The sequence below is a fragment of the Pyrus communis genome, chromosome 7 (assembly GCF_041283825.1).
Source record: "Pyrus communis isolate YQ-2024b chromosome 7, ASM4128382v1, whole genome shotgun sequence".
NCBI classification, from domain to species: Eukaryota; Viridiplantae; Streptophyta; class Magnoliopsida; order Rosales; family Rosaceae; genus Pyrus; species Pyrus communis.
In genome coordinates, this window is record NC_142571.1 from 5,201,029 (window position 1) to 5,226,837 (window position 25,809).

Sequence of the window (25,809 nt, forward strand, 5' to 3'; positions counted from 1 at the left end):
TCTGATCGGATGAATTGAAGAAAATCAACGGATAGAAATTAACAAGGGGTGTGTAAGAAGTAAAATGAGGTGTGTGGATAGCACACCCCCTAAAGAAAACTTGAACTTAGTTGAAGCTATACCTTGAATATCTAAGTTTAATGAACTTCTGGTAATGGGATTAATTTGAATATACAAATCTGATAGGGAAATGATAAACACACACTTTTTTTAGCATCCCACACGTACTTAATCTGTCTGTTGATTATGTTTGATTTATTCAATTTATGACTAAAAATACAAAGAGGTGTGTGAGAAGTTAAAAAAAATGTGAAATCACATCTCATTTTATATATCCTAATGAAAACTTGTAGCTTCCTTGTAACAAGATACGGCAAAATAATGCATGAAACAGTCGTACGACACAAACGTAGTTGAAATATCAAGGACCCGTTTGAGAGTGAGGAAAAAACACACAAGATGTTCTTCTCCCCATAAGTGTTTGTGGCCCCCAGTCCCAGAGTTGATCCGAAACGAACGTTAGATAGGGTTGGATGACGTGCATGCATATCCTAGTTGCCAAACAGAAGACGGTGGAAGAAGGGAGAGGGCAATTTTAGATAGAACCACACAACTAGTTTGCCTCCTACAAAGTGTACAGTTTGGTGCCTGTAGAATTGGCTTACTTTGGAATTGGATCCCATCCGGATGCACGCAGATTTTAAGAATCTCTATATCTTAATAATTCATTGTGTATCATGCGATCAGAAATCATTTGATTTTTTTTATTTAAAATTAAACACAAATAGTATTTGACGAAAACTGATCGCACGATGTACGATGAACGGCTTAGGATCCTCACAAAATGGATTCGGAGAGGATCCTTTTTCTAATTCGGACTTTGTTATTAATTTAATTTGTCCGACAGTTTTGCCAATTGCCATAAGCTTTGGAAACTATAATTATTTATTAACTACTCTCTGTTGGCTGCCCATTTGTTTCCCTTCCGTTAACAATTAACAAACTTCCATGGATCAAAATAATAATCTAGTAGATCATGTTTGAAGCGTCTGCTATACCCTGTTCGGTTCTCAGAGAGGCATCTACTACCTACGGTTGAGTATAAACACAAAACCGGAAAATCTTAAAATACGTTAGCTAAGTATTTCGTTCTCAGTTTTTAAGTTTATTTTTATAATTTGAACTGAAATATATATATATATATATATATATATATATATTAATACCACATGTGAGGTTCACATGCTAAGGATTGACGAAACTTTTATTTTTGAACATAAATTCTAATAGACTTTGCCATAAAGATCTGAATCCTCATATTTTTTTACCACATGGGTTATCTTCTAACTATTATATATGACGTTGACCGGTAGTAATGTATAGTGTAACAATTTGTATCTTAGGTTAACTTCAGTCAGGTTACTACTCTCAACTTTATCCACTACAGCATGTTGCATGTTAGTACTATTTGAATTTTAACATTTAATGCCCGCACGTTCGGAGATTTTGACAATCTAGTTCTACCATTAGGATGGTGTTTAAAAATTCGATAAGTTATGATATGTTACGTGTGGAGTCAGCTATTTTTTTTTTAGAAAAAAACAACATATTAGTAGAAAGCTTAATAATTTATCAATGACAATGACAGATTCTTAGACGAACTCGAAGATAAAGAAGGAACACTGCATGTTTGTCTACATACTAATTCGACACCACAAATTTGTAGAATTTTTATGAATTGTAATAATTAAAGAGGGTAAAGTAAAGCACCACTAAACCATGGAAATATACTCTTTTAATACTATCTTTAAAAGACTTAATTGGTATTGATCCAATCCAAGCATGCAGGTTAATCTCAGGCCTCCTTCCTAATAACTGCTGGTGGGTGGAACCGCTGCTGCATATTGTCTGTCCAGAACCTCAATGAGCTTCCCAGCTATTGCACTTGCATACAAACAAGACCCTTCATACATCTGCATAATTAAAACCAAACCCTAATTAATTAAAAACCAAAGTTAAACCAAGGGGCGAAACTAATCGTGAAATTAATTGTGTTGTTTCTTGCGGTGCGTGTAACTTCTTAGATTACGTTTGGCATGTCTGTCCTACATACGTTCTTGATTGTTATTAACGAAGTTTCATTTGATCTCACGAAAGACACACAAACCTTGGTATTGAACAAGAAGCTGTAGGAATTGCCAATGTGGCCACCAGCAACATGGTGAAGATCAAGCTGCAGCTCATCAAGGATCCTGGACACAAACAGCAACAGGTTGATCTTCTTCCTCTGCACCAGTTTGATAGTAACTTCATCGTCGATAATGCGGATATCGACTTGGGTGTCTTTGGATTTCCTTTGAAGCCATGAGCTCCTCAGAGAGCCATTGCTATAGGACTGGTCATGATGCTCTCCAAGAGGCTTCACATTACAGTTCTCATCGTCTCCGGTGGAACCTCCATCGTGTTCAGTCTTGTGCCTCTTGATCCTCTCTCTCCCACACCTTTTCTTCTCCACCAGCAACTTCAGCTCGTCCACTGTCCTCAGAAGCTCGTTTATGTAATCAATTGCATCTCCCAGAATTGATGCTCTATCATTCTTTCCTCCAATTAATTGTACCCAGAAAAATAAATTAAGCAAAACAAAAAACCGAGGAAATGGTGTTTCAATTAAAACTGCAAAACAACTGATGCATTTTGTTTTATGAAATCAACACGGGATTTTCTAGTATGCTTCGGAGTATTCTATGCTGGGGATTTTTGGTCGTTACGTTCGGATACACTTGATGTGAAGTTTGTGAATTTTATGTGCGTACCTTTGTTGGGTTTGGAACCAAAGTCTTCAAGATATCGTACTTGCCATTCAATTGCTGTCTCCTTTGGCGCTCAGTGGCAAAGTGTTTGGTCCCTTTGAGATCTCTTCCTCTCCCATTAGAAGCCATTTCTCTCGAGAACTCCAAAACTCCGCCATCAAACTGCCTCCCAAGACTTCCATCTGGATCTGGGTCATACAGAACTCCTCCTCCGCTCCCCTCTCTCTCATCGCCGCCGCTACTGAACAGCGACCCGTTTCCTGAGCCAGGCAAGGTGTACCCATGCGGCAGAGATTGAAGCAACTCCCTGAATATTGGCGGCTGTGGAGGGAGGTTCAAATGGAAAAGAGGGTCATAGAGAACGGAAGAAGCCGTCCCTTGTGGAGTGTCAACGGCGCTGGGGAGGTCTCCGAGGGACCCCAAAGAGCTCGGAAAATTCGAGGTTTTTTGGATGGGGTTTGTGAAGGTGATGGATGGATTTTGGAGAAGAGAGGAAGGGGAGCATCTGGGCAAGCTGAAAACGTTGAGAAGGTCAGGTGGTTGTGGGTATGGAGTAGAAGTAGCAGTAGCAGTACCATCCGGGAATTGTTGCTGCATCTGATCATGGACTCCATGAATATTGTTGTCCCAATTTGTTGGGTGCCCAAAATACACCAAATGTGAATTGTTGATGCTGTTGTCATGGTTAGTGGTGTTGTTGTATGGGTTATCGACATGGAACCCAAGTTCGTTTTGGAGCTCGATGTCCATGGAGGAATGATGATTTTGGTGACGGTGATGATGATAAGAAAGCTCTTCTATGGAGAGTCTGATGTTTTCTTCGACACCAAACCCGCTGTTGGTGGTGGTGTTATTGGGGTGGTGGGTGTCTGAACAAGGCATGAGAACTTGCGGTTGTTGTGGAGGCGGCGGTGGTGGTGGGGAAAGCGGGTTGACGTCTAGCAAGCTCTCTGCTGCAGAATCAGGGATGGAGTTCGGGTCCAAGTTGCAGCCTACTGTGTCTTGATACATTTTTGGTTTTGGACAAAAGCCGTCTCCTTCTTTTTCCCTTTAGGATCCGTTATTTCTTCACAAGTCACGACATCAAGAACTGGTGGAGATAGAAAGAGAATTTGTGAGAGAGAGAGATTGATGGTAGGAGAAAGAAGGGACTAGTTATAACTGCAAACCTCTGTGGAGAGAGAGAGAGAGAGAATTGTTTCTTTTTCTCAGTGATTTTCCAATTTGGCACAGCAGAGCAGAAGCACCAGCTGGGAGTTTGTTACTGAGATCCCACCAGTGGGTCCACTCACAATCTCCGTATTTCTAAAAGAATGTTGTTGTCTACGTATTTATTTTTATTTCTCACGTATTTCTTGTTATTTTTTTTTTATTTTCTTCAATTCATTGAATCTGACGGTCAAAAATTGAGAAAGATTTGTAAAAAGATAAAAAAGAGTGGATTTCACCACCCAAAAATTCTTGATTGCTCGCCTGATTTTGCCCTCTCGCCCTCTCATTCTTTTCATTTGCTTTTTTCTACTTCGTATCGGTTCTCAAGTTAAGAACTTGTTTGCGTTGAGAACTTGGGATATACATTGTGGTAGCTATGGGGTGGGTGACTGGGGTGGGTGACTGCTTGTAATATTCTCATGACATGTATTTAGAGATTTACCTTAATACTTTTCTAATTCATGAGAAAATGCGATTGTGTTTTTCTTGTTACTCGATAAAAAGTCATAAAATTTGTTCAATCATTCACAACGAGTTCAATATAAAATAATGTAGAAGATGACTTACAAAGGTATTGATTTTCTGGACTCATTTTCTCTTTATACACTCTTTTAATTTCTTTCAATCTTTCGATTAAATGAATTAAAAGAAAAAAGCGAGAATATAAAAAATCACTACATTAAACAAAAAACCTTTTGAATATTAATGTGTTAAAATATCTAAGCCCTTAACAAGAATTTTTATAATCCTAATAACTTTTATACATAGTGAGCAAGGTGGGTTCTCAAGGTTTGTTTATAAGAAGAAACGTCATGGATATTCTTTTGAAATTACCTACCTGTCCAAAAGAGAAGGACGATGACTTGGTTCCTTGCTGTACACCAAAACACACTTCCACATTTTAGACTCCTAATTTAACTCCCCTTCTGCAATATCGCTTATATATTAAATAAAAAATTTCATTTTAATCTTTGGCAAAGATGATTTTTAGATTAAAATCATGAGTAATCAAAATCTAATTTTAGTCCCTTGATGGATTAATACCTGTATTTATTAATTATATTTTAATTATTTCTCTTTTTCTTCCTAATTTTTAATGTATTAATTTTATTTCATTATAATTATAATTTTCATTTTATTTATCGTAATATATTTTGTTGTAAACATTTAGATAAATTAATTTTTGTTATACAATATATTTCGATGTACTTTGTCTTCTTAATTTAGGTACATTAAATTCATTATAATACATTTCGGTGCATACATTTCGGTACACACATTTAGATACATTAATTTAATAAAATACATTTCAGTGCATATATTTCAATACATACATTTCAATACTAACATTTAAATACATTAGTTCAATATAATACATTTCGGTACATTAATTGAGTCTTTCAAGTTTGAAGAATGTTAAATAAAATTAATAAATTAAAAAAAAAAAACTTTTTTTGGTCAAAATTTTTAAACTTAAAATTTTTTATTAATAAATTTAAATATTTAATGGGAGACATTAAATAAAATGCACATTGATTATTTTGAATTAAGGACACATCAGGAGACTATAATCAATATGTAATCTAAAACCATGTTTATTTTAAATTTCAATTTTCTTGAAGGATTAAAGTTAAAAAAATCCCTATACTAAATAATAAGTTTCTAATATATCCTCAATAGTTTTGTAGGACCATTTTGCCATTAAGAAAAAATTCAACAATAAGATTTATACTTGTTTTTGTTTATGTCTCAAATTGTAATTTAGAGAAATAATGAATGATTTTGTGATAATTATAAATTATAAATAGAGCTTTGGTTGTGAGAGACAAATATAAAAGAACTAAAAACAGGAAGACGAATAAAGAAAACATTTTTCGAGTATTTCACGCAAATTTGGTTATTCTCCAAGAGTGAGTTTCGGTAGGAGCCCTATTTTTCATACAGTTTATGTGGACCCCACTTCTCACTTCTCCCATGCAAACCGCCATCCCAAACTAACCATTCCTACCATTTAACAAGAAAGACTGAATTTTTATTTCATTTTAAATCCTCTCTCTTATAAAGGACTTACGAGAAATTTTAAGGGACTTTTTTAAAGTGAGCTAGGTTCATTATAGATTTTTTATCATCATATAATTTAACGTTAATTTTCGTGCTAATGTTATAAAAACTATACTAAAAGCATGAGAAGTTAGAGAGTCTCACTTTTGAGAGAGTTCTTTTAGAATTTCTCAGGACTTACACGTTATATTTACATTTATATTATGATGTTCTGTGTGAATAATTCAATGTATAAATTTCTCTCTACACGACGTTGTAGCTTTTAATACAGAACAACATAATAATATTGTATTCATGTCATTTACGTTTGCTATCTCTCATACAATATCACTCATACAAAAAAAGAATCTAACTAATTCCATAATAATGAACTGAAAGTTGGACAAGATTGTGCAAATTACTAAATTTTAAGGTTGTCTGTGACTAGTTGACAACCTTGTCTCCATTTGGTCAGAGAAGTTCTCATTTTTGACTCATACGGATGCAACGATCATATATGATGTACACGTATATTAATCATTTCGACTTATTTCCAAGTAAGTAAACGTGAGATGATTGTTAACATGTTGTTGACTGTTTAGTCTAAAGTATAGAGAGCTAAGGTCCTTGATGTTTAGGACGTGCACGCATGTCCTAATTGCAGAATGGAAGTGTATAGAACCACACAACTAGCTTGCAACCCTACAAAGAGTACAGTTTGATGCATGTAAAATTGGGGTCGGACATTGTTATTAACTTGGGTAAACTTTGGTTCTCGTTCTTGATTGATTAAAATTTTAGATTGAAACTTTATTAATTTGAATACTTTGATTGAATGGTACAAAATATTAAATTTTAGTATTAATTAATCCTTCTTAAATCATGCAAAAACTAATACCAAATAGAGATTTTTAATTTTTTTTTCCTCAAATTTGAATTGTGTGAAATCTGATCAGATTTTATATTTTTTTAAATATAATATTTTATTTTTATTTTTAAATATTTGTACATTTTACATATATATATAACAAAGTGGCACATTGTAAGTAAATTATGAGTACAAATAAGAGAGAAAAAAAGTTAACAAATAAAAGTTAACAAATAAATTTTGTGAACAAACAAATCTGTTGTCAAATTTGAGGCTCTACTAATCTCTTACACAAGGTTAGGAACGTAGGACTTGGGTTTAGTTCTCACCTTACATGGTTTATGTTGTGTAAATGCTGCACAAAAAGGCAGAGGCAAACACACAGAGACTTTCTCCAAAAATGTATCAAGACACACTAAGCTGCAATTTTGACCCAATCTCCATCCCAGAATCTGCAGCAGAGAGTATACCCAACCACGACCCTCTCCCTCCTCTACCACCGCCGCCACAACCACCGCAAGTTCTGATGGATGAGCTATCTTGTCATCACCATCGCCGTAATTATCATTCCTCCATGGACATCGAGCTCCAAAACGAACTTGGGTTCAATGTGGATAATCCATACAACACCACCAGTGGCCATAAAGACAATATCAACAAATTTGGACTATCCAAATGGGCTCGATGTCCAAATGGACTATCCAAATGGGCTCGATGTCCAAATTTGGACTATCCCAACAAATTTGGACAACAATATTCATGGAGTACATGATCAGATGCAGCAACAGTTCCCAGATGGTACTACTTCTACTACTTCTACTCCATACCCACAACCACCTGACTTTCTCAACCTTTTCAGCTTACCCATATACTCCATTTCTGTTAGCGTTTTGAAAATGGAAGAAGGAAAAAATGCACTGAGAATGAAGAAATGCTGCTATTCTCTCTGCAAGTTACAGAGGAACCTTTTCATTCTTTTGTAAAGTATATTTTTCCACTCAGCACACACAATCGTGCAAAAGGGAATAACTCTGTTAACAAGGCTTAGCTGGGTACACACACCAACAATACAATCTCAGCCTTACACTTGTCATAATCTAAGACTAAGTGAATACACAATTAGAAACAAGGCTTATTTACTTTAACTTTACTTAGCTCACAGCTTATACACTAATACTCCCCTTTAAGCTTTGAGCAGATATAACTCCAAGTTTGTCCCTGAGATAGTTGAATCTGTCCTTTGGTAATGCCTTGGTGAAAATGTCTGCCACTTGTTCTTTGGTAGGACAGTAAACCAAGTCAATTATCCCTTGCTGCAAGGCATCCTTGATGAAGTGATATCTCCTGTCAATGTGTTTTGTCTTCTGGTGAAACACAGGGTTCTTGGATATTGAGATTGCAGATGTGTTATCACACTGCAGAGGAGTTGCCTCAGCTTGTAATTCTCCAAAATCTTCAAGAACAAACCTGATCCATATAGCTTGAGATGTTGCTTCGGCAGCACTTATATATTCAGCCTCTGCTGTGGATAGTGCAACACAATTTTGTTTCACAGAAGCCCATGAGAACACTCCACTGCCAAAAGAAAACGCATAGCCTGAGGTACTCTTGCTGTCATCTATTGATCCTCCCCAATCACTATCACAGAAACCAACCAAAACTGCCTTCTTGCCTTTCATATAATGCAAACCATAGTCCAGTGTTCCCTTGATATATCTGAGCACTCTCTTAGCTACCCCATAGTGCTTGTTAGAAGGGCCATGCATATATCTAGCTAACAAACTAGCTGCATACATCACATCTGGTCTTGTAGCAGTAAGATACAATAAACTGCCTACAAGTTTTCTGTATTTCTCTTCATCTGCTGCACCACTTCCATCTTCTTTACTTAACTTTTCAGTAGCCACAAGAGGAATAGAGACAGATTTACATTCTTTCAACCCAAATTTATCCAACAGAGAAGAGGCATACTTCTTTTGATGAATGAAGATGCTAGATTCTGTTTGAATCACCCCCATTCCCAGAAAATGGTGAAGAAGACCCAAGTCTGACATCTCATACTTCTCCTTCATATCATCTTTGAACTCATCCAGCATATCTTGATTGTTTCCAGTATACACAATATCATCCACATATATGGAAACTATTAGTATATCCTTTTCTCCCCTTGTCTTAGTGTATAGAGTTGCTTCACTTAAGCTTTTCTCAAACCCACACTTAGCAAAATAGCTGTCAATCTCTCCATACCAGGCCCTAGGCGCCTGTTTCAAGCCATAAAGAGCCTTGTGCAGCTTGTAAACCTTATCTTCCTTGCCACTAATCACAAACCCTTCAGGTTGATCAACATATACTTCTTCCTGCAATATTCCATTTAAGAAAGCAGACTTAACGTCTAATTGAAATAGCTTCCAGCTTCTGTGTGCAGCAAGTGCTATTAGTGTTCTGATGGTGTCCAATCGGGCAACTGGAGCAAACGTCTCATTGTAATCAAGTCCTGGTTTCTGCACATATCCTTTAGCAACCAGCCTTGCCTTGTTCTTTTGTACTGAGCCATCCAAATTTAGTTTGGTTTTGAACACCCATTTCACACCAATAACCTGCTTATCACTTGGTCTGTCTACAAGCTTCCAAGTCTCATTTTTCTCAATCATGGACAATTCTTCTTTCATAGCTTTTATCCAAGCTTTATCTTGTGCAGCTTCCTCATACTTCTCTGGCTCCACAATACAAAGATTGCATTGTGCTAGAATATCACTGATATTTCTCCATTTAACTGGTGTATGATCATATGGACTAGTGATCTCAACAGTTTCAGAGACATCTCTATCTTGTTCTTCCATTTGATTACTGTCTACTATTTCTGTCACTTCTTGTAGACTGAAATCATTCACAGTCCTATACTGATCTTGAATGTTAGTTATTGCAATAGACTTCTCTGAATTCTCCTTCCAATTCCAAGACATAGTTTCATCGAAGACCACATCCCTTGATAGAATTAGCTTCCTTGAACATGGATCAAATACTCTGTACCCTTTCTCACAAGTTGCATAACCCACAAACACACCTTTGACAGACTTTACATCAAGCTTTTGTCTTCTTTCAGCTGGTACATGAACATAACAGAGTGATCCAAACACCTTTAAGTGACCAATTCCTGGTTTTCTCCCACTATAGGCTTCAAAAGGAGTCATGTTCTCAAGAGCTTTTGTAGGCGATCTGTTCAGAATATAAACAGCTGTATGTACAGCTTCTGCCCACAGAGAGTATGGCATGCTCTTATCATGAAGCATTGCCTTAGCCATCTCTACAACTGTTCTATTCTTTCTCTCCACTACTCCATTTTGCTGTGGAGTATAAGCAATGGATAACTGTCTTTGTATGCCTTCAGATTCCAACAACTTGCTGAATTCAGTTGAGAGAAATTCTCCCCCTCTGTCACTTCTTAGACATTTCACTTTAAATCCACATTGTAACTCCACCATTGTTTTGAACTTTCTAAAACAGATTAGTGCCTCAGACTTATGTCGTAGGAAATAAACCCATGACATTCTTGTGTGATCATCAATAAACAACATGAAATATTTATTCCCAGCAATTGATTCATTATTCATGGGACCACACAAATCTGTGTGTATCAATTCTAGAGGATTCTTGGCTCTCCAAGCTTGTCCTTTTGGAAACCAATCTCTGTGTTGTTTTCCCATTTGACATCCTGCACACACACCATCAACATTTTCAAGGTGCGGAAGACCATGCACCATTTCTTTTTCTCTAAGCTGCTTGAGGCTTCTAAGATTTAGGTGTCCTAGTCTCTTGTGCCAAGTCCAGGTACATTCAGCTACACTAGTTTTCAATGCAACTTGATCAGTTTGCATTAAAAACAAAGGGTAGCACCTATTACTTTTCATCTTAACCTTGATAACCAGACAATCAAGTGAAGGACCATCAAAGATACAACACTCTCCTCCACCAAATAGCAAATAATATCCATGTTCGTCCATCTGTCCCACACTCAACAGATTTTCCTTCAAACCAGGTAGAAACATGACTTCCTTGATGCATTTACTACCAGAATTTGTATCAATTATAAGTGAACCTATTCCAGCAACATCTACCAGATTTCCAGTGGGCATTTGTACCTTTCCAGTGACATTTGTCCTTACATCCCTAAGTAGCTCAGCATTTCCAGTCATGTGGTTACTACAACCACTATCAATGTACCAGTTTTCATTCACCTTGACCTCAGTAATTGCACTGTTAGCATAAAACAGATTACCTGTCACTTCTGCCTGATTAGCACAGTTTGCCTTCTGAACAACCTTGCCTGCTGTGCATTCTCTAGCCCAATGTCCAAACCTATCACAGTTGTGACATTTGGATTGCCCCTTGTATCGACATTCTCCAAAGTGAAACTTAGAGCACACTTTACACTGTGGTTTAACTATATCTTGCTTCACATACCCAGAAGAGTTTGAGTTCTGTGTAGAATTAGTGAATGACCTCTGTTGAAACTTAGGCTTAGATTCCCATTTCTTTCCCTTCGAATTCAAGTGCTTATAGGATTTGAATGTACCAGATTGAGCATTTCCACTGGTTTGTCCTTTTGAACTCACAGAGAATGAGGCAAAAGCCTTTTCAGTGACATCAACATTATGCAAATCAAATCGTTGTTCTTGACTCTTCAAAATTGCTACAACCTCCTGCAGTTCTACAGTTTCTAAGCACTTGGTATTTTCAATAACTAGACATATGGGATCATATGGTTTACTGAGACTAATGAGCACTTTCTGTACAAGCCTTTCATTAGACAGATTCTCACCAAATGTTTTCATCTGATTGATCAATTCATTTAGCCTAGTAAGATACCCAGACAGAGTTTCATCATCACGCATCCTAGCATACTCAAATTCACGTCTCAGATTTTGTAGTTTCACAGATCTTACCTGATCACCACCATGGTACTCACCATATAACAGATCCCATGCCATCTTCGCAGAGTCTGCATTGGCTATTCTAGGGAATATCTGATCTGAGACTGCGTTCTGAATAATACCCAGAGCTTTTGCATCTTGCATATATGCTGCGACCATTTTCTCATCGTCTTCTTCTTCCTCTGAGCTTCCTTCAGCCTTCTTCTTCTTCTTTGTTTCTGAGATCGTAATCCCTTTTTCAACTAATTTCCATAACCCATGAGATTTGAAGATCGTCACCATCTTGATTCTCCAGAACTCGTAGTTCTCACCGGAGAAGATCGGAGTTCTCACCTCAGAACTTCCAGGTCCAGCCATCTTCGAGCTTTGATGATGCGAATATAAATCGAAATCGAGTTTTGTAAATTTCCAGCAACGTCACCCAACCCGGAACGAGTTCGAGTGTAGCTCGATTGGTTTTACGCCCAGATCTCAAACAATCGATCCTGGCTCTGAGGCCATGTTAGCGTTTTGAAAATGGAAGAAGGAAAAAATGCACTGAGAATGAAGAAATGCTGCTATTCTCTCTGCAAGTTACAGAGGAACCTTTTCATTCTTTTGTAAAGTATATTTTTCCACTCAGCACACACAATCGTGCAAAAGGGAATAACTCTGTTAACAAGGCTTAGCTGGGTACACACACCAACAATACAATCTCAGCCTTACACTTGTCATAATCTAAGACTAAGTGAATACACAATTAGAAACAAGGCTTATTTACTTTAACTTTACTTAGCTCACAGCTTATACACTAATAATTTCCACTCTTCTCCAAAACTCATCTACTACCTTCACAAACCCCGTCGCCAAAACCTCGAATTTTCCGAGCACTTTGGGGTTCCTCGAAGACCTCCCCAGCGCGGTTGACACCCCACAAGGGATGGCGTCTTCTGTTCTCTATGACCCGCTTCTCCACTTGAACCTTCCTCCGCAGCCGCCATTGTTCAGGGAGTTGCTTCAGTCTCTGCCACATGGGTACACCTTGCCTGGCTCAGGAAACCGATCATTGTTCAGTAGCGGCGGCGATGAGAAAGAGGGGAGTGGTGGGGGCATTTACCCAGATGATGGCTGTTGATGTTTAACCCTTTGAGCTGATATATTGGAGCCAAAGTCACAAGTTTTGAATTCCATTTTTATATGTTTAAATTTCTGATGTAATCTGAGCCATTGGATCATAGTCCAAGTGGTCTCTTCTCTAGCCTAGGATTTAAGTGAGATTATGACAAGTGTAATCGTGATAGAATCAAAGGCTAGGATTTAATCTTGGTGTAAAGTTGTTAGAGAAGAATCTCACTTCTCTCTCCTCTAACGGTTATATTTGATTAGTGGAGTGTGAAATACAATAAGAACCTTCATCATTCTCGCATCACCATAGCTGCATTTTCTCTGCAATTTTCCTTCTTCCCAAACACTCAAAACCTTCATAAAACTAAATATTAAAAGCTATGAACTCTAGCAATGGCACTATTACTGAGTCTTTTTTTGAGGATGGAGTTATCGAGTTCTCCAGAGAAATGGGTTCTATTGGAAGAGGAAGAAATCTCGAAGAGTCCAAAAACCTTGCCATTAATCGCGGTCGGAGACAGCAGTTGAATGACAAGTTCTTCACCTTGAGGAATTTGATTCCCAACCCAACTAAGGTGTAGGCACAAATTTTAGAATTCCAAATCGCATTCTAATTTGAATTTGATGTGGCAGTTTGGCTTGTAGTTTTCCAGTTTTTCCCTCTGTTTTTTTGGCTTGATAATTTTATTCTTTCTAATCATTTGTTGCTTGGGATACAAGAATGATAAAGCATCAATCGTGGGAGATGCAATTGATTACATAAACGAGCTTCTGAGGACAGTGGATGAGCTGAAATTGCTGGTGGAGAAGAAAAGGTGTGGGAGAGAGAGGATCAAGAGACACAAAACTGAACAAGATGGAGGTGCCCCCGGAGACGATGAGAACTGCAACATTAAGCCTCTTGGTGAGCGTCATGACCACTCCTACAACAATGGCTCTCTGAGGAGCTCATGGGTTCAAAGGAAATCCAAATACACCGACGTCGATATCTGCATTATCGAAGATGAAGTTACCATCAAACTGGTGCAGAGGAAGAAGATCAACCTGTTGCTGTTTGTGTCCAGGCTTCTTGACGAGCTGCAGCTTGATCTTCATCACGTTGCTGGTGGCCACATTGGCAATTCCTACAGCTTCTTGTTCAATACCAAGGTTTGTTTTTTTTCACTAGTCCGCAATTAATCTCAATTTTTTCTTTTTGATAAAACGATATTCTAAATTCGTCTAATATATGAGAAGGAGAAATCACATTTGTGTGCAATGAGGCAAACACACTTGACCAACTGTGTCCTAATTCACTTAATTAGTTTGGTTTTACTAATTAGGGTTTGGTTTTAACTTTGCAGATGTATGAAGGGTCTTGTTTGTATGCAAGTGCTATTGCTGGCAAGTTCATTGAGGTTCTGGATGGACAATATTCAGCAGTTCCACCTACCGGCAGTTATTAGGAAGGCATTAGATGGTCCTTGGATTATTGTTTTAAGTCTTTTAAATAGTATCTTTTACTGAAATGTTGGAGAGTTGGATTGAGTAGTTCACTTGAATATATTATTGTGGTGTTTTCTAAATTTTCTAGAGTCAGAATAAGAATAGTGTTGATTTCATATAAGTTGTTTGCAAATTTACTTGAATCGGAATTAAAACTAATTTAATTACTAAATTGTCGTCATTCCAAACAGATTCTTAAAGTGAATGTAAACTTAGATGTTTAAGCATCGTTTGGTACAGAAGATTGGATTGTAATGAATAAATTATTATATTCAAGATATGTTGAATGAAAAAAATAATAGAATCATGCTCAACTTTAGACAACGGACATGTCAAAACACTATATGTTAAGCCACTGAATTTTACAGTCTATTAGTATTTCACTTCACATATAAGTGAGAGGTTGTGTACGATTTTTATCCAAGGTGAATTTGAACCAAATTATTATGGCTAGTCCATTGTGAGGTTGAACTTAGGCCATCTCCAACCGATGGCTGGCCAGATGGCTCATTTTAGCCCTCTGGCCCTCCAAGATTCTCCAAGATATTAATATTTTAATGAACAGTACATAGCCATATTTGCTTCTGTCTTCAACTGAGGGTCAAAGGGCCAGATGACTCGTTTTAGCCCTATCACAAAAAACCGTCTCCAACCGAGGGTCATAGGGCCAAACATAATTTATTATTTAAAAACTACAACTTAAATGTTGTTTAAGTTTTAAATGTTTTTTTTAACAAATATGAAAAACTAGAAATGTTTTTAATAATTTGTTAAATGTTGTTAAAAACTACAAATTTTGTAAAATAAAAATTATACGAAAAAAAATAGAATTTAAAAAAAAATGAAAAATAAAAGTTAGAGGAAAAATTTCGTAAATAAAAAATAATAATAAAACTGTAAAAAAAAATTCAAATCAATCCTGTCGGTTTTAACCGACAGGATTGATTTGAATTTTGGCCATGCAACCAGCCCTCTAGCCCTCTCCGATTCCGTGAGGCCCTCTCAGATTCCATAGCCCTCTGGCCTAGCCCTCGGTTGGAGACGGTTTTTAGGCTATTTTCGGTCCTCTGACCCTCTGGACCATTCGGTTGAAGATGGTCTTACTCCTCCACCCTTTAGTATAGATAATATCGTATGTATGCACAATACACTAATGGTTGAAGAAAACAAGTATTAATGCTGCAGAAAATGTAATTCCAGTGCTAACCAAATTCTACATGAAAAATGTGTTTTGTGTTATCAAAGGGTATCAAATTACAAAACCCTTCTAATCCAACATTTTATTAACTTTTCACCAAATAAAAAAGCACATTTTATTGACTGAGACTTTTTATCGAATACTAGATGTGCGTTCAACTAAAATTATATCGTACAACTTAAACCGGTACACAATAAACAGTTTAGTTGTTACTAGTTGTTATAGGGAAGAAAATCGGTGAATATCAGTTATTGCGATAAAACGCTATTTGTAAGATATTTTAATTTTTAAAATAGAAGCGTCAATTAGATTTCAATTTAAAACTAGCAACCAGCACTCACACTATACGTGTGCATCTCAATTTTCTTTTTATTGTGGTATGAGTTATAATCAATGTGCAATGTATACAACATTCCGAAAAGAAAAAAAATCTTTTCACTGTGGTATGAGTTACATGAACTTATGAAAACAATTACTAACATTAGTGAAATAAAACCAAACTTATGAGTTAGGCAATACTTTCAGAATTTTATAATAATTTGTAAAGATATTGTTACATAAAACACTAAAATCATCACTAACTTCAGTACATCTCCCAAAAGTTGTATAATGTGAAACTCTACTTGGATGAAACCAAGCCCTGTAACAAAGTAAAAACAATCGAATGCAACAAAATAAGTAATTGAGGAGTGATAAATCATGATTAATATATGTATTTCAATAACACATTGAAAGTATTGCAAGAGATTTTAAATGCTTAAAAATTTCTTCCTCCACCCTCGCATAAGATGCAGAAACTAAATAATGAGGTTCATACTTTTAGAACATTGGATGCCCATTCATGGTGGGAGGGCCTCCAGTCTAGGATTCATGGGTCAAAGAGGCAGGGGGCGGCGAAATAGGGGTCATGGGGGAAAACGCAGAGGATGTGGGAGAAGTTGTTGGGTGGTGGGTCTGGCGGAGGGCGATTAGGGTTGGAGGAGAGGATGAGCCTACATAATTTGTAGGTGGGTTAAAGGCAGGCGGGGTGGGAGAAGGGAATGAAGGAGGTGGGGTGGTTAGAGCGGTTGAAGAGGATTTTGGCGAGAAAGATGAATGATAGAGAATGTGAGAGTAGGAAGTTTTTATTTTTGTTTTTGTTTTTATTTTTACAAATTAGAAATATGTTAGAATTACATATAGGTGAGGCTTTGAAAAAAAAAACAGCAAAATTTAGTTGCGTGAAATTAAATTTTTGCCCATATTTCTTATTCATGTTTTGTTTTAATTAGAGGATTAAACTGATAATTTCATAGGATTTTGATTGATAATGAATGTTTTATTAGTTAATAGAGATTTTTAATTTTAAAATAAATAAATAACAAGAACATAAAAAATTAGGGTATTTTCGTCAAACAAAGTGATCTGATTTTAAAAGAAACAATAAAAACCCCACTCTGAGCAGCGAACGAAAAGTGAAGTGAGAGAAAAATGGGAAAGGGAGTAATTTGGGCGACGGCGGAGGACTTGGCAAGAAACAGAGGACGCGTCCTCTCTCTGTATCGCCAGATACTCAGAAGCCTTAACTCGCCTAGCTTGCCGCTGAATCTGGCCGCAAGGCTGGCCAAGAAAGCGGAGGCGCGCGCAATCTTCATGTTGGCGGCGGAGGAGAGGTCCCTTCACAACATTGACGACCTCGTTGATGCCGCTCATTACTCTCTCTCCCTCTTGAGGAAGGGGGAATTACCCAAATACATTCAATGAGTAGGTTTCTGTTTCCTGTGGATTTTCACTCGAATTGGAGCTTGACCCAGTTGGGTTTTGGTGTCCAATTGGGTTTCTGGGTTTTAGGGAATGGTTATGATTTGATTTGGTTGTGAATGTCTTGATCATTTAATTAGTAGAAGAAATTGGTTGCTTTCTGATCATTGGTGGAAGTTTTTATGTGCTTTCAATGATTGATTGATTTGTTACTCATGTTTCAGTAATGTGATTTAGTTAGTTTTAGTCTTGCAATTGTCCAGGTTGATTGATGTTTGGTTATTTGGGAAGTCGTTATTTCGGTTTTAGTTTTGAAGTCGATTAATTTGTGAAATATATTGTCTTTTGTGGTGGGCAAAGTGAGAAAAGGAGCGTTTTAGAGACTAGCAGATAAAATTCATTGATTACTTCTTGAACAGGGATGAAAATTTTGTCTCTGCTGCTGTATGTGTAGTGGGGTGCTGAGGAGTAATTACTGGAGTGTTAGTGGTAAATGAAGTGTTAATGGGGTTGTTCTGGTATTATATAAACTGGTTTTGATTGGAAGAATTTGATGCATTTTCGATTTGTTACCATCAAATCCGTACACCTCTAGCTCTGTATACTGAATCGGCCTACTATGAATGTTAAAATCCATCAAAATATAAACTGGTTTTCTTGTCCAATCTGGTGTGTTTAACATTCATAATAGGCCGGTATCAGTATACAGAACTAGGGCTGTATAGATTTGGAATTTGGCTAACATATCGGGAAAGCATCAAAGTCTTCCCTGCATATTATTTATGGCAGTTGGCATCTTCCAAGTTTTGTTGTCGAATGTTTGGTTTTGCATGTCTAATTCTGGTTTTCTGTTTGTTTTTGTGGATTTTCTGAACTACTGTTAGCACTTGTGTTACAATTATTTGTAATGGAACCAAATCAACCCATGTATTTGGATATTTGAGTCCTATTTTCTTGTATAAGTTAAGCATCAGGCATTTGACTAATGGCATTGTGTGAAATTATTTATAGAATTATTATCCATTCCACTGTCGATAGCGTAGCTGAGAGTTAGAATGGATGATTATAATGTATGGTTGTGCAGTAACCAATTTTTTAACGAATTGGTACATAGTATGTTTGCATATTCATTTTTTTTCCTTATTAAATAACAGCAGTTTTTATAATTTTGTCTTGCGGAAATGATGCAGGCCTTTTCTGTAAGATTTCAGTTTCTCCCTTGGGTGCTCTTGCAAAGAGATAGGAAGTAGAGCAATTTGTCTATTCTCGGTTGCTCTCCTGTTTGCTAGATTGACAAACTAAACTGTCAAACGTTTGCGACAATGTGAAGCTGGTAGGCCTACGCAAAATCGAAAGATTTGTGTGCATTTGATTTAAGATTACCATCTATTGTATATACTTAAAAATATATATACCATGAACAATTCGTTCTGCATATGGTAGTTCAATAATATTTTGCTTCCTTTAAGACTTATATGATTCTTAATTTGTGCTGCATTTTGGTAAAAATTTGTTGAATAGCTTCTCCATCAATAAGATTGGTTTATTCGTTGGATTAATATGTTACATCAAATGAAACAAAATTCCCAACTTTTGCCTTTTTAATGTAACAAGAAAAACTAGAATGGCAATATAGTTAAGTGCCACGGCAACTAATCAGTTTTATTATTTTCCTAGTTGCTCCAGGTCCCCACCAAAATCTTCATTGGTCTCGTTTATGGCTTGATCACTTCCATTAGCAACTTGATTTTCCCTGTGATTGTTATTATGGTCTCTCTTTTGCTTTAAATAACATCTGTGGTGTATGCAGGAAATATTATTGGGGTGGGCATTAAATTAAGAATAGAATGCACAGTATGCGAAACATTTTAAGAGTTGAGCATGCAAATTGGCATTTCATCGAGCCTTTATAGGCTCGAACAAGCCTAGCTAACTCTTTCTCTATCTTCTCCCTTTCTATGGATATTTAAATGGAGATCTTTGATGACCCACATTTTTTTGTTTTGATGAGTGCTGGTTGAGATTTACTCAAATCTCAGCCGTTCACTATTGAAGAAAATGTACGGGGTTGGGGTGGGGTTTGAATTTCCATCTGAATGGATCTATAGTTTGCAGCATGCATGCTATAGCTAATATAGGTTTTGTGCAGCATACAAGAGATTACTGCTGCGTGCATGGGATACTGGCAGTGATTAGTTTCTCACATAAGTGGAACGAAACTACTTTGGTTAGAAGAAAATCAAAACTTCTACTAACACTAGGTCAGCTGGTTTTATTGTTTTTGAAAACGGTGGCGTGGGACGGTTCGAGAGTGAAGGAATCGTAATGGTACTATGGCATGTATGCAAATTCGGCATCGCCTAGTCAGGGATTGTTGGATGTGTACACTGATTGACTCGGAATCGCTGGTGATAGTTTCCAAGAACGTGACATTCAGAGGCCGTAATGGTTAGTACCTCAGCGCTCCATCTGTCGATGGGAACCCATATCAGCAGTTTGAATCGACTGACATTGCAGACTTAACAATTGGGAAGCAGGTCTTCACCAACGCCGACGGAAGCCTCCGCTGCATAAAGTCCAATTCCTCGGGTAAATTCTCAAGGCTTACAAAGGATGATTGGATTTGCGCCGACGAACCCACGGCTCCTTGGAGATCACGGCATGTTCAACTTTGTCACAGTTTCACTCCTCCAATACCACAGCTCACAACCTACACAACTTCAAACCTGAAACAGGAAAAATTCTCAAGGCTTACAAAGGATGATTGGATTTGCGCCGACGAACCCACGGCTCCTTGGAGATCACGGCATGTTCAACTTTGTCACAGTTTCACTCCTCCAATACCACAGCTCACAACCTACACAACTTCAAACCTGAAACACTTCCTACGGATCCGAGCTTTGGCAGCCCCAAACCCCAACTCACGAAGCCCACACAAATTCGACACAAAACTATCGAAGCACAAACCTGCTTCCACGGCTTCAGTTGCTGCTTCTACAATCTGTGCACCAACACCAGACCCCTAATCAATCTACGAGAAACAAGGCAATTTTGCCAGCAAGTGCTGAAGATGGGGATGGGGTTTTATTATTTTAATATTTTAAAAATATTAAAATTTTTTTTTTAGTTTTTAATAATATTTTATTAATTTTTTTAATAGAAAGTGGATTCCGAATCAAGCCACATCAGTATTTAATTAAAAAATTCATGGCCAAGTAACGGAGGTATAACATTGGAACAAATTCTAAAGATAAGGTATGACATTGTCAATTTAAAAAAATAAGGTATGATAGTGTCATGAAATTAATAGTTGAAGTAATTTTTTTGTAATTTACCCTATAAAAAAATAGGCGCTGAGAAGGAAATGGCTGCAAGGTGTAGTGATTGAAGAAAAAGGAAGCTGGAGGCACAGATTTTTGAACCCAGCAAGTTTCTAAAAAACACATAAGAATGGGAGGTGGGCTGCAGCAACAGGAAAAGATGGTGAGAGGTTGGGCCCCAAGTTGGGCCTAGCAGACAACACAAATGAAGGCCTTGGGCTTCAGACCTTGGAAAAGTAAGGTGGAGCACTAATTAAGTTGGGCTTAATAATAATAAAAATATATATACTTGGGCTAAAGTATATGCAAGAAAAGGATGAGAGAATTTTTCAAGTCTTTTTTCTTGAATGACTCGGGAAATTTAGGACACATCTTTCGGTAATTCTCCTTGATAGGAGATTTGGAGAGACTTCCATTATATGCTACTACACTTCATCACTTGAAAGTTTTATGATTATTTAGTGACTTGGATTTTGCAAGTTCCCAACTGAGAAACTTTCTTCGCTAGGGACTTGGGTGAACACTATTTGTACCAAACTTCACCAATCCCGAAACTACCGAGCATGATCAACTTTATACTTTCAGAAACCCACTAAAGCTTCTTGTTGAGGTACCCTGTTGAAGCACAAGAGTTTCTCTCCAACCAGGAGGCTAATCATAATGGGATACGTGTCAACATCAGAATAAAACTCCTAAAGCTCTACATTGACCATGGATGAAAGCATGCGACTTGCTCAACTATAAAAGGAGATCATTCTCCTACAATTAATTTCTAATGATATTATTTTACTTAACCCATTATTAGAACTCACTAATGGTGATTATGTTTAAACCTTTGTATTATGTAAACTCTACATTGTTAATGAAAATTCCTTTACCCTCGTGACTTTGGGTGAACTAGGTACATCTTGTGTTTGTTTCTCTGTCTCTATCTCTTTACATATTACCTACACTAGGTGACCGAAGCAACCTTACAAAGGCGACACTCTACGCTGTTCCAAAGTCAATCCGATTTTGTGCATCAACAGAGGTGATAATAATTTGTTTATCTTTTGTTGTTTTTGCTTATTCTATTTACAGGATAGAAGTGAGAATCAGATTTGGCATCAAGCAATGTTATGGTTTAAACAGTAACATCAATTTTCCTTTTAGCCTTTTTTTTTTCCTATGCTCACTCTCTTTAAACCTTTTATTATGCTTTTGAAAATATTTTGATTAGTTTTTTATTTTATTTTCCGGGTGTTCTTTGATTTTATTTTCCTACCATCCTGGATTATATGTTTTGTTTTTTCAACAAATTATATCTTTCTACATATCATCTACAGTTGCTAATTGAGTTTTGCTGGTTAGTGTTGATTTGTGGGTTCAAATACTTCTCCAAGCCCTTTGTGCCCAAATAAGAAGAATTAGAAAAGGCAAGGTGACAATGGAAAGAAAGTAATTGTAATCTAATTGCACTGATAAGAAAATAAACCGGATTGCACTCCTCTAATTTGCTGACAGTCATCAACACATCATGCATGGTTTATTATTGCCCAATCCCCCAAATCTTTCCATGCATACATATTTACAAACATATATGGAGCTCAGTGCAATCATTTTAGTCATAGTTAGTATTTAAAATATTCATGAAATTGTTAAAATATATATATATATATATATATGTATATATATATATATATATATATATGAAAAATCAAAGATTGATATGAAAAGTAGTGAAATATAAACTTCATTCTATATGGCGAGATATAAGAAAATCAATGAATATCGGAAATATTTACAGTTTGCTACAAAAATTTGGTCGGAATCCATTGCAGATTTCCAACTTTTGATTTCACCCATTGCAAATTTTTATAACGTCCGTCAAAAACAGCCGATACCGATATCGATATATTCATTAATATTTTTATAAATTTGGATGTCGACATTTCCACCAATGTTGATACGTTAAAAAATGGTTATCCTATAGCAAGTGATAACTATCTTCTGTATTTACCAGTGTAAAACTCCACCTTTCAATATAAATACAGAGGGACTGATCAGGTCATTATACAATTTCCCTCTTCTATATGGACAATATTAATTTTTTATACAATAATTAAAAAAAAAGATTATATGGGCAGAACAATAATACATAATAAAAAATGATAATATTAGGGAGATCAAATTTTTATACATAAATTTGCAAACCAAATAAGAAATAAGCATGTTAATCAACACTTACAAATAATAATTTGTTCATCGACATTCATATAATTTGGTTTTAAAAATTTGGTCTCTCTAACATTACTCAATTAAAAAAACCAAACCAGGTCAATGTCAATGGATTATAGTACATTTACACAAATATAATGCTAGCTAGTCTTAAATTAAGCTTCCCCTTAATTCCTACGATATCATGCATTCAAACACTCATTCAACCATAATCCTTTTTATTGACCAAAAAAGAACATTAACCATCCTTTTTAATGGACCTATATCCTCTTGTGTTCTCCATCTCTATTAGTAATGCAATGAATGTGCACAATCCAGAAAAATCAGTAGCTGTAAATATTTAAGATTTCATGCTTCCAGTATCCACAGCAAGATATTCTACCATATTAACCACGCTTAATTTCACTATAAAGCCATCTGTTGGAGCACCCAACTGAATCAACAAATAAAGCCACCTCCATTCTTTATACTCGAGCAACTCCTAGCAGCAGCCTAACATATGGAGAAGTCTTCCTTTAAGTTGGTCTTTTTACTTACCATTCTGGTTTTTGCATCTGTGAGTCTACCTTTCACTGTTTGTTTTCCATTTTATTTTAGGGAACTTTAACGAAAAGCTTCCGGTACTGTTCACTTTAACGAAAAATCACATTTTTACACTAAAATGTCAATTCTGGTACTATTTATTTTACCATTTATATTGTCTTTATCGTTAAAACTTAAAGTTTTCAAGTCATTTTCATTAATTTTCCTTTTATTTTATTAGTTATCATCGTTCATGGAATTTGAAGTCAAACTCTCCTTTTTATATTTTTTATTTTTAAAATTGTCTACCTATTGACAGTGTAGTTATAAACTGTATTTTCTTAAAATTTTGAATCATTCCAACGAGTTTGTTAAGAAAGTGTGTCTACTCCCTTGCACCAAAGTTTCATCCCCCTTCATGTAGACAAGAGGACTTTAGGCCATATCTAACCGAAGGCTGGCCAGAAGGCTCGTTTTAGCCCTCTGGTCCTCCAAGATATTAAATATTTTAATGAACAGTACATGGTCATATTTGCCTCCATCTCCAACCGAGGGCAAAGTGCCATAGGGCTTGTTTTAGCCCTGTAACAAAAAATTGTCTCCAATCGAGGGCTAAAGGGCCATAGGGCCAAACATAATTTATTATTTAAATTTAAAAACTACAATAACTTAAATTTAAAAACTACAACAACTTAAAAAGGGTGAAAATTATGTGAAAAATGGTGTAGGAATGACTTAGATATTTATAGGAAAAAAGGGGAATTCAAAAAAAAAAAAAAAAAAAGAGGACAATACTATCGGCTATATCCGATACTAAAGAGGACAATACTGTCGGATATATCTGACAAAAAATGTTTTAATAATGAAAAATCCAGCCCTGTCCAGGGCTAGCTGGCTAGTTGGATTGGGCTAGCCAATTGGCCTTTTTTTGTCCCGTGGGGCCCACGAGCCCTTTGGCTTGGGCCTCGGTTGGAGACGGTTTTCGGGCTATTTTCAGCCCTCTGATCATCTGGACCCTTCGGTTGGAGATGACCTTAGAATACTGTCTTGTAAAAAAGAAAATATTAATATCCGGAATAATTACCAACTAATTAACCCTAATTGAGATGATATTGGTACTTTTTTTATCAATTGCGGAAGGTTTTGAATACAAATTTATGAAATCTTATTATCTGTTGATGATATTGTTATTATGTGTTTGTCTTTAAATGTGTTCGGATGCAGATACTCAGAAAGGAGCCAAAGCAAGAAATGTAGTTTCGTTACGATGCCATGAAGATAGAGATTGCAATTGTCCGAAATGCACATCCTGCAGTTGCCGTGACACATGGTGTGCATGCCCAGGTGACCCCGTCCCACCAGCTGCACCTGCATTCTTGTTTGAAATTCTCAGTGGATATCAAACAGCGAAGCATAAACCAGAACATTGATTTCTACTCTCCTAGTGTGCTCCTCATAGTCGTTTCTCATAATAACAATGCTTGAATGAAATTTACATTATGGTTCTATAAAAAAAAAACTATCAAATAAATGTACCTCATAGCCGTTTCTCATAATGACAATGCTGGAATAAGATTGATGTTATGATTTTATCAGGACAAAAAAAAAAAAAAAAAGAAAAGAAGAAAGAATATCTTATTAAAGATGTTCATGTTGACGAAAAAAATAGACATGCTTGCCTTTAGCTTATTGAGGAAATATCCATGATTGCTCCCTAAGCTTAAACCAAAAAGAAACGAAAATATTAAAAAAGGAACAGCATTTTTACGTACTCATGGAAAGGGCCTTGATTAATGTCTGAAAAGGAACAAACGCAAAGCGCCATGTTTACATTTATTGTAAATGAAAAAAATAATATTTAAAAACTAGTACGGGCTCTCTAAAAAGTCTCCCATTGTCTCTTTAAAATTCTTTGTGAAAGACTTCCGTCAACTTCACCGTCGGTCCTAGCCTTTGGCTTAGGTGCCTGAGGCATCCACCCTTCCTCCCTTCCGGATTTGGATCCTTTCCTAAGTTTAGGAGGTTGAGCCTCTTGAGCAAAGCACATGGGCCATAGATTTTGATCTAACAGCTATAATTATTATAACTTTTAGAGAGCCCATTTGTTTGTAGCTGTTGGATCAAAATCCAACGGCCTGTGTGCTTTGCTCAGGAGGCTTAGCCTCCTAAGCTCAGGAGAGGATCCAAATCCCTCCCCTCCTTCCTTCTTCTTTTCCTCCCTCTTTTCCTTTTCCTCCTTAATTTTCTTAGGTTCTCTTTCCTTTGCACTTTCCCTCTTTTCCTCCCCCTCCCTGCTTTCCTCCTCCTCTTCCTTCATCTTTTCCAGTTTTCTCCTTTCCTTTTATATTCTCAGTTTTCCCTG

At 36.5% G+C, this 25,809-nt stretch overlaps 3 protein-coding genes across 4 annotated transcripts; 2 read left to right on the forward strand and 1 right to left on the reverse strand.

The window, feature by feature from the left end:
* Positions 1-1,609: 1,609 nt before the first annotated feature.
* LOC137735658 (transcription factor bHLH91-like) lies at positions 1,610-4,116 on the reverse strand. The gene is made up of 3 exons (XM_068475103.2): positions 2,814-4,116; positions 2,168-2,596; positions 1,610-1,973 (listed from the first exon to the last, which is right to left on the reverse strand). The coding sequence occupies exons 1-3, from the start codon at positions 3,819-3,821 to the stop codon at positions 1,869-1,871; spliced, it is 1,542 nt and encodes a 513-aa protein (XP_068331204.1). The 5' UTR covers positions 3,822-4,116; the 3' UTR covers positions 1,610-1,868.
* A 3,214-nt stretch (positions 4,117-7,330) lies between these two features.
* On the forward strand, positions 7,331-14,574 carry LOC137733309 (transcription factor bHLH91-like). Of its 2 annotated transcripts, XM_088696348.1 has the most exons (7): positions 7,331-7,540; positions 7,578-7,798; positions 12,651-12,967; positions 13,155-13,168; positions 13,376-13,540; positions 13,686-14,114; positions 14,309-14,574. In XM_088696348.1, the coding sequence occupies exons 1-7, from the start codon at positions 7,331-7,333 to the stop codon at positions 14,408-14,410; spliced, it is 1,458 nt and encodes a 485-aa protein (XP_088552474.1). In that variant the 3' UTR covers positions 14,411-14,574. The 2 variants fall into 2 exon arrangements, with proteins under 2 accessions (XP_088552474.1, XP_088552473.1); XM_088696347.1 differs by lacking the exon at positions 13,155-13,168 and having other exon boundaries at positions 7,331-7,614; positions 7,664-7,798; positions 12,651-12,970; positions 13,344-13,540.
* Positions 14,575-17,068: 2,494 nt separating this feature from the next.
* Positions 17,069-18,856, forward strand: LOC137735317 (COMPLEX 1 LYR-like protein). The gene is made up of 2 exons (XM_068474734.2): positions 17,069-17,391; positions 18,579-18,856. Exon 1 carries the CDS (start codon positions 17,119-17,121, stop codon positions 17,389-17,391), a length of 273 nt encoding a protein of 90 aa, XP_068330835.1. The 5' UTR covers positions 17,069-17,118; the 3' UTR covers positions 18,579-18,856.
* Positions 18,857-25,809: the final 6,953 nt, after the last annotated feature.

Excerpts from the sequence above, each read along its gene's own strand:
- LOC137735658 (XM_068475103.2), bottom strand. The coding sequence starts at position 3,821 with ATGTATCAAGACACAGTAGGCTGCAACTTGGACCCGAACTCCATCCCT. Across the intron at positions 2,597-2,813 it reads TGGTTCCAAACCCAACAAAG|AATGATAGAGCATCAATTCT; the intron begins GTACGCACATAA and ends ATTGGAGGAAAG. Across the intron at positions 1,974-2,167 it reads GCTTCTTGTTCAATACCAAG|ATGTATGAAGGGTCTTGTTT; the intron begins GTTTGTGTGTCT and ends TTAATTATGCAG.
- LOC137735317 (XM_068474734.2), top strand. The coding sequence starts at position 17,119 with ATGGGAAAGGGAGTAATTTGGGCGACGGCGGAGGACTTGGCAAGAAAC.
- LOC137733309 (XM_088696347.1), top strand. The coding sequence starts at position 7,331 with ATGTATCAAGACACACTAAGCTGCAATTTTGACCCAATCTCCATCCCA. Across the intron at positions 7,615-7,663 it reads GGACTATCCAAATGGGCTCG|CCCAACAAATTTGGACAACA; the intron begins ATGTCCAAATGG and ends AATTTGGACTAT. Across the intron at positions 13,541-13,685 it reads TGATTCCCAACCCAACTAAG|AATGATAAAGCATCAATCGT; the intron begins GTGTAGGCACAA and ends TTGGGATACAAG.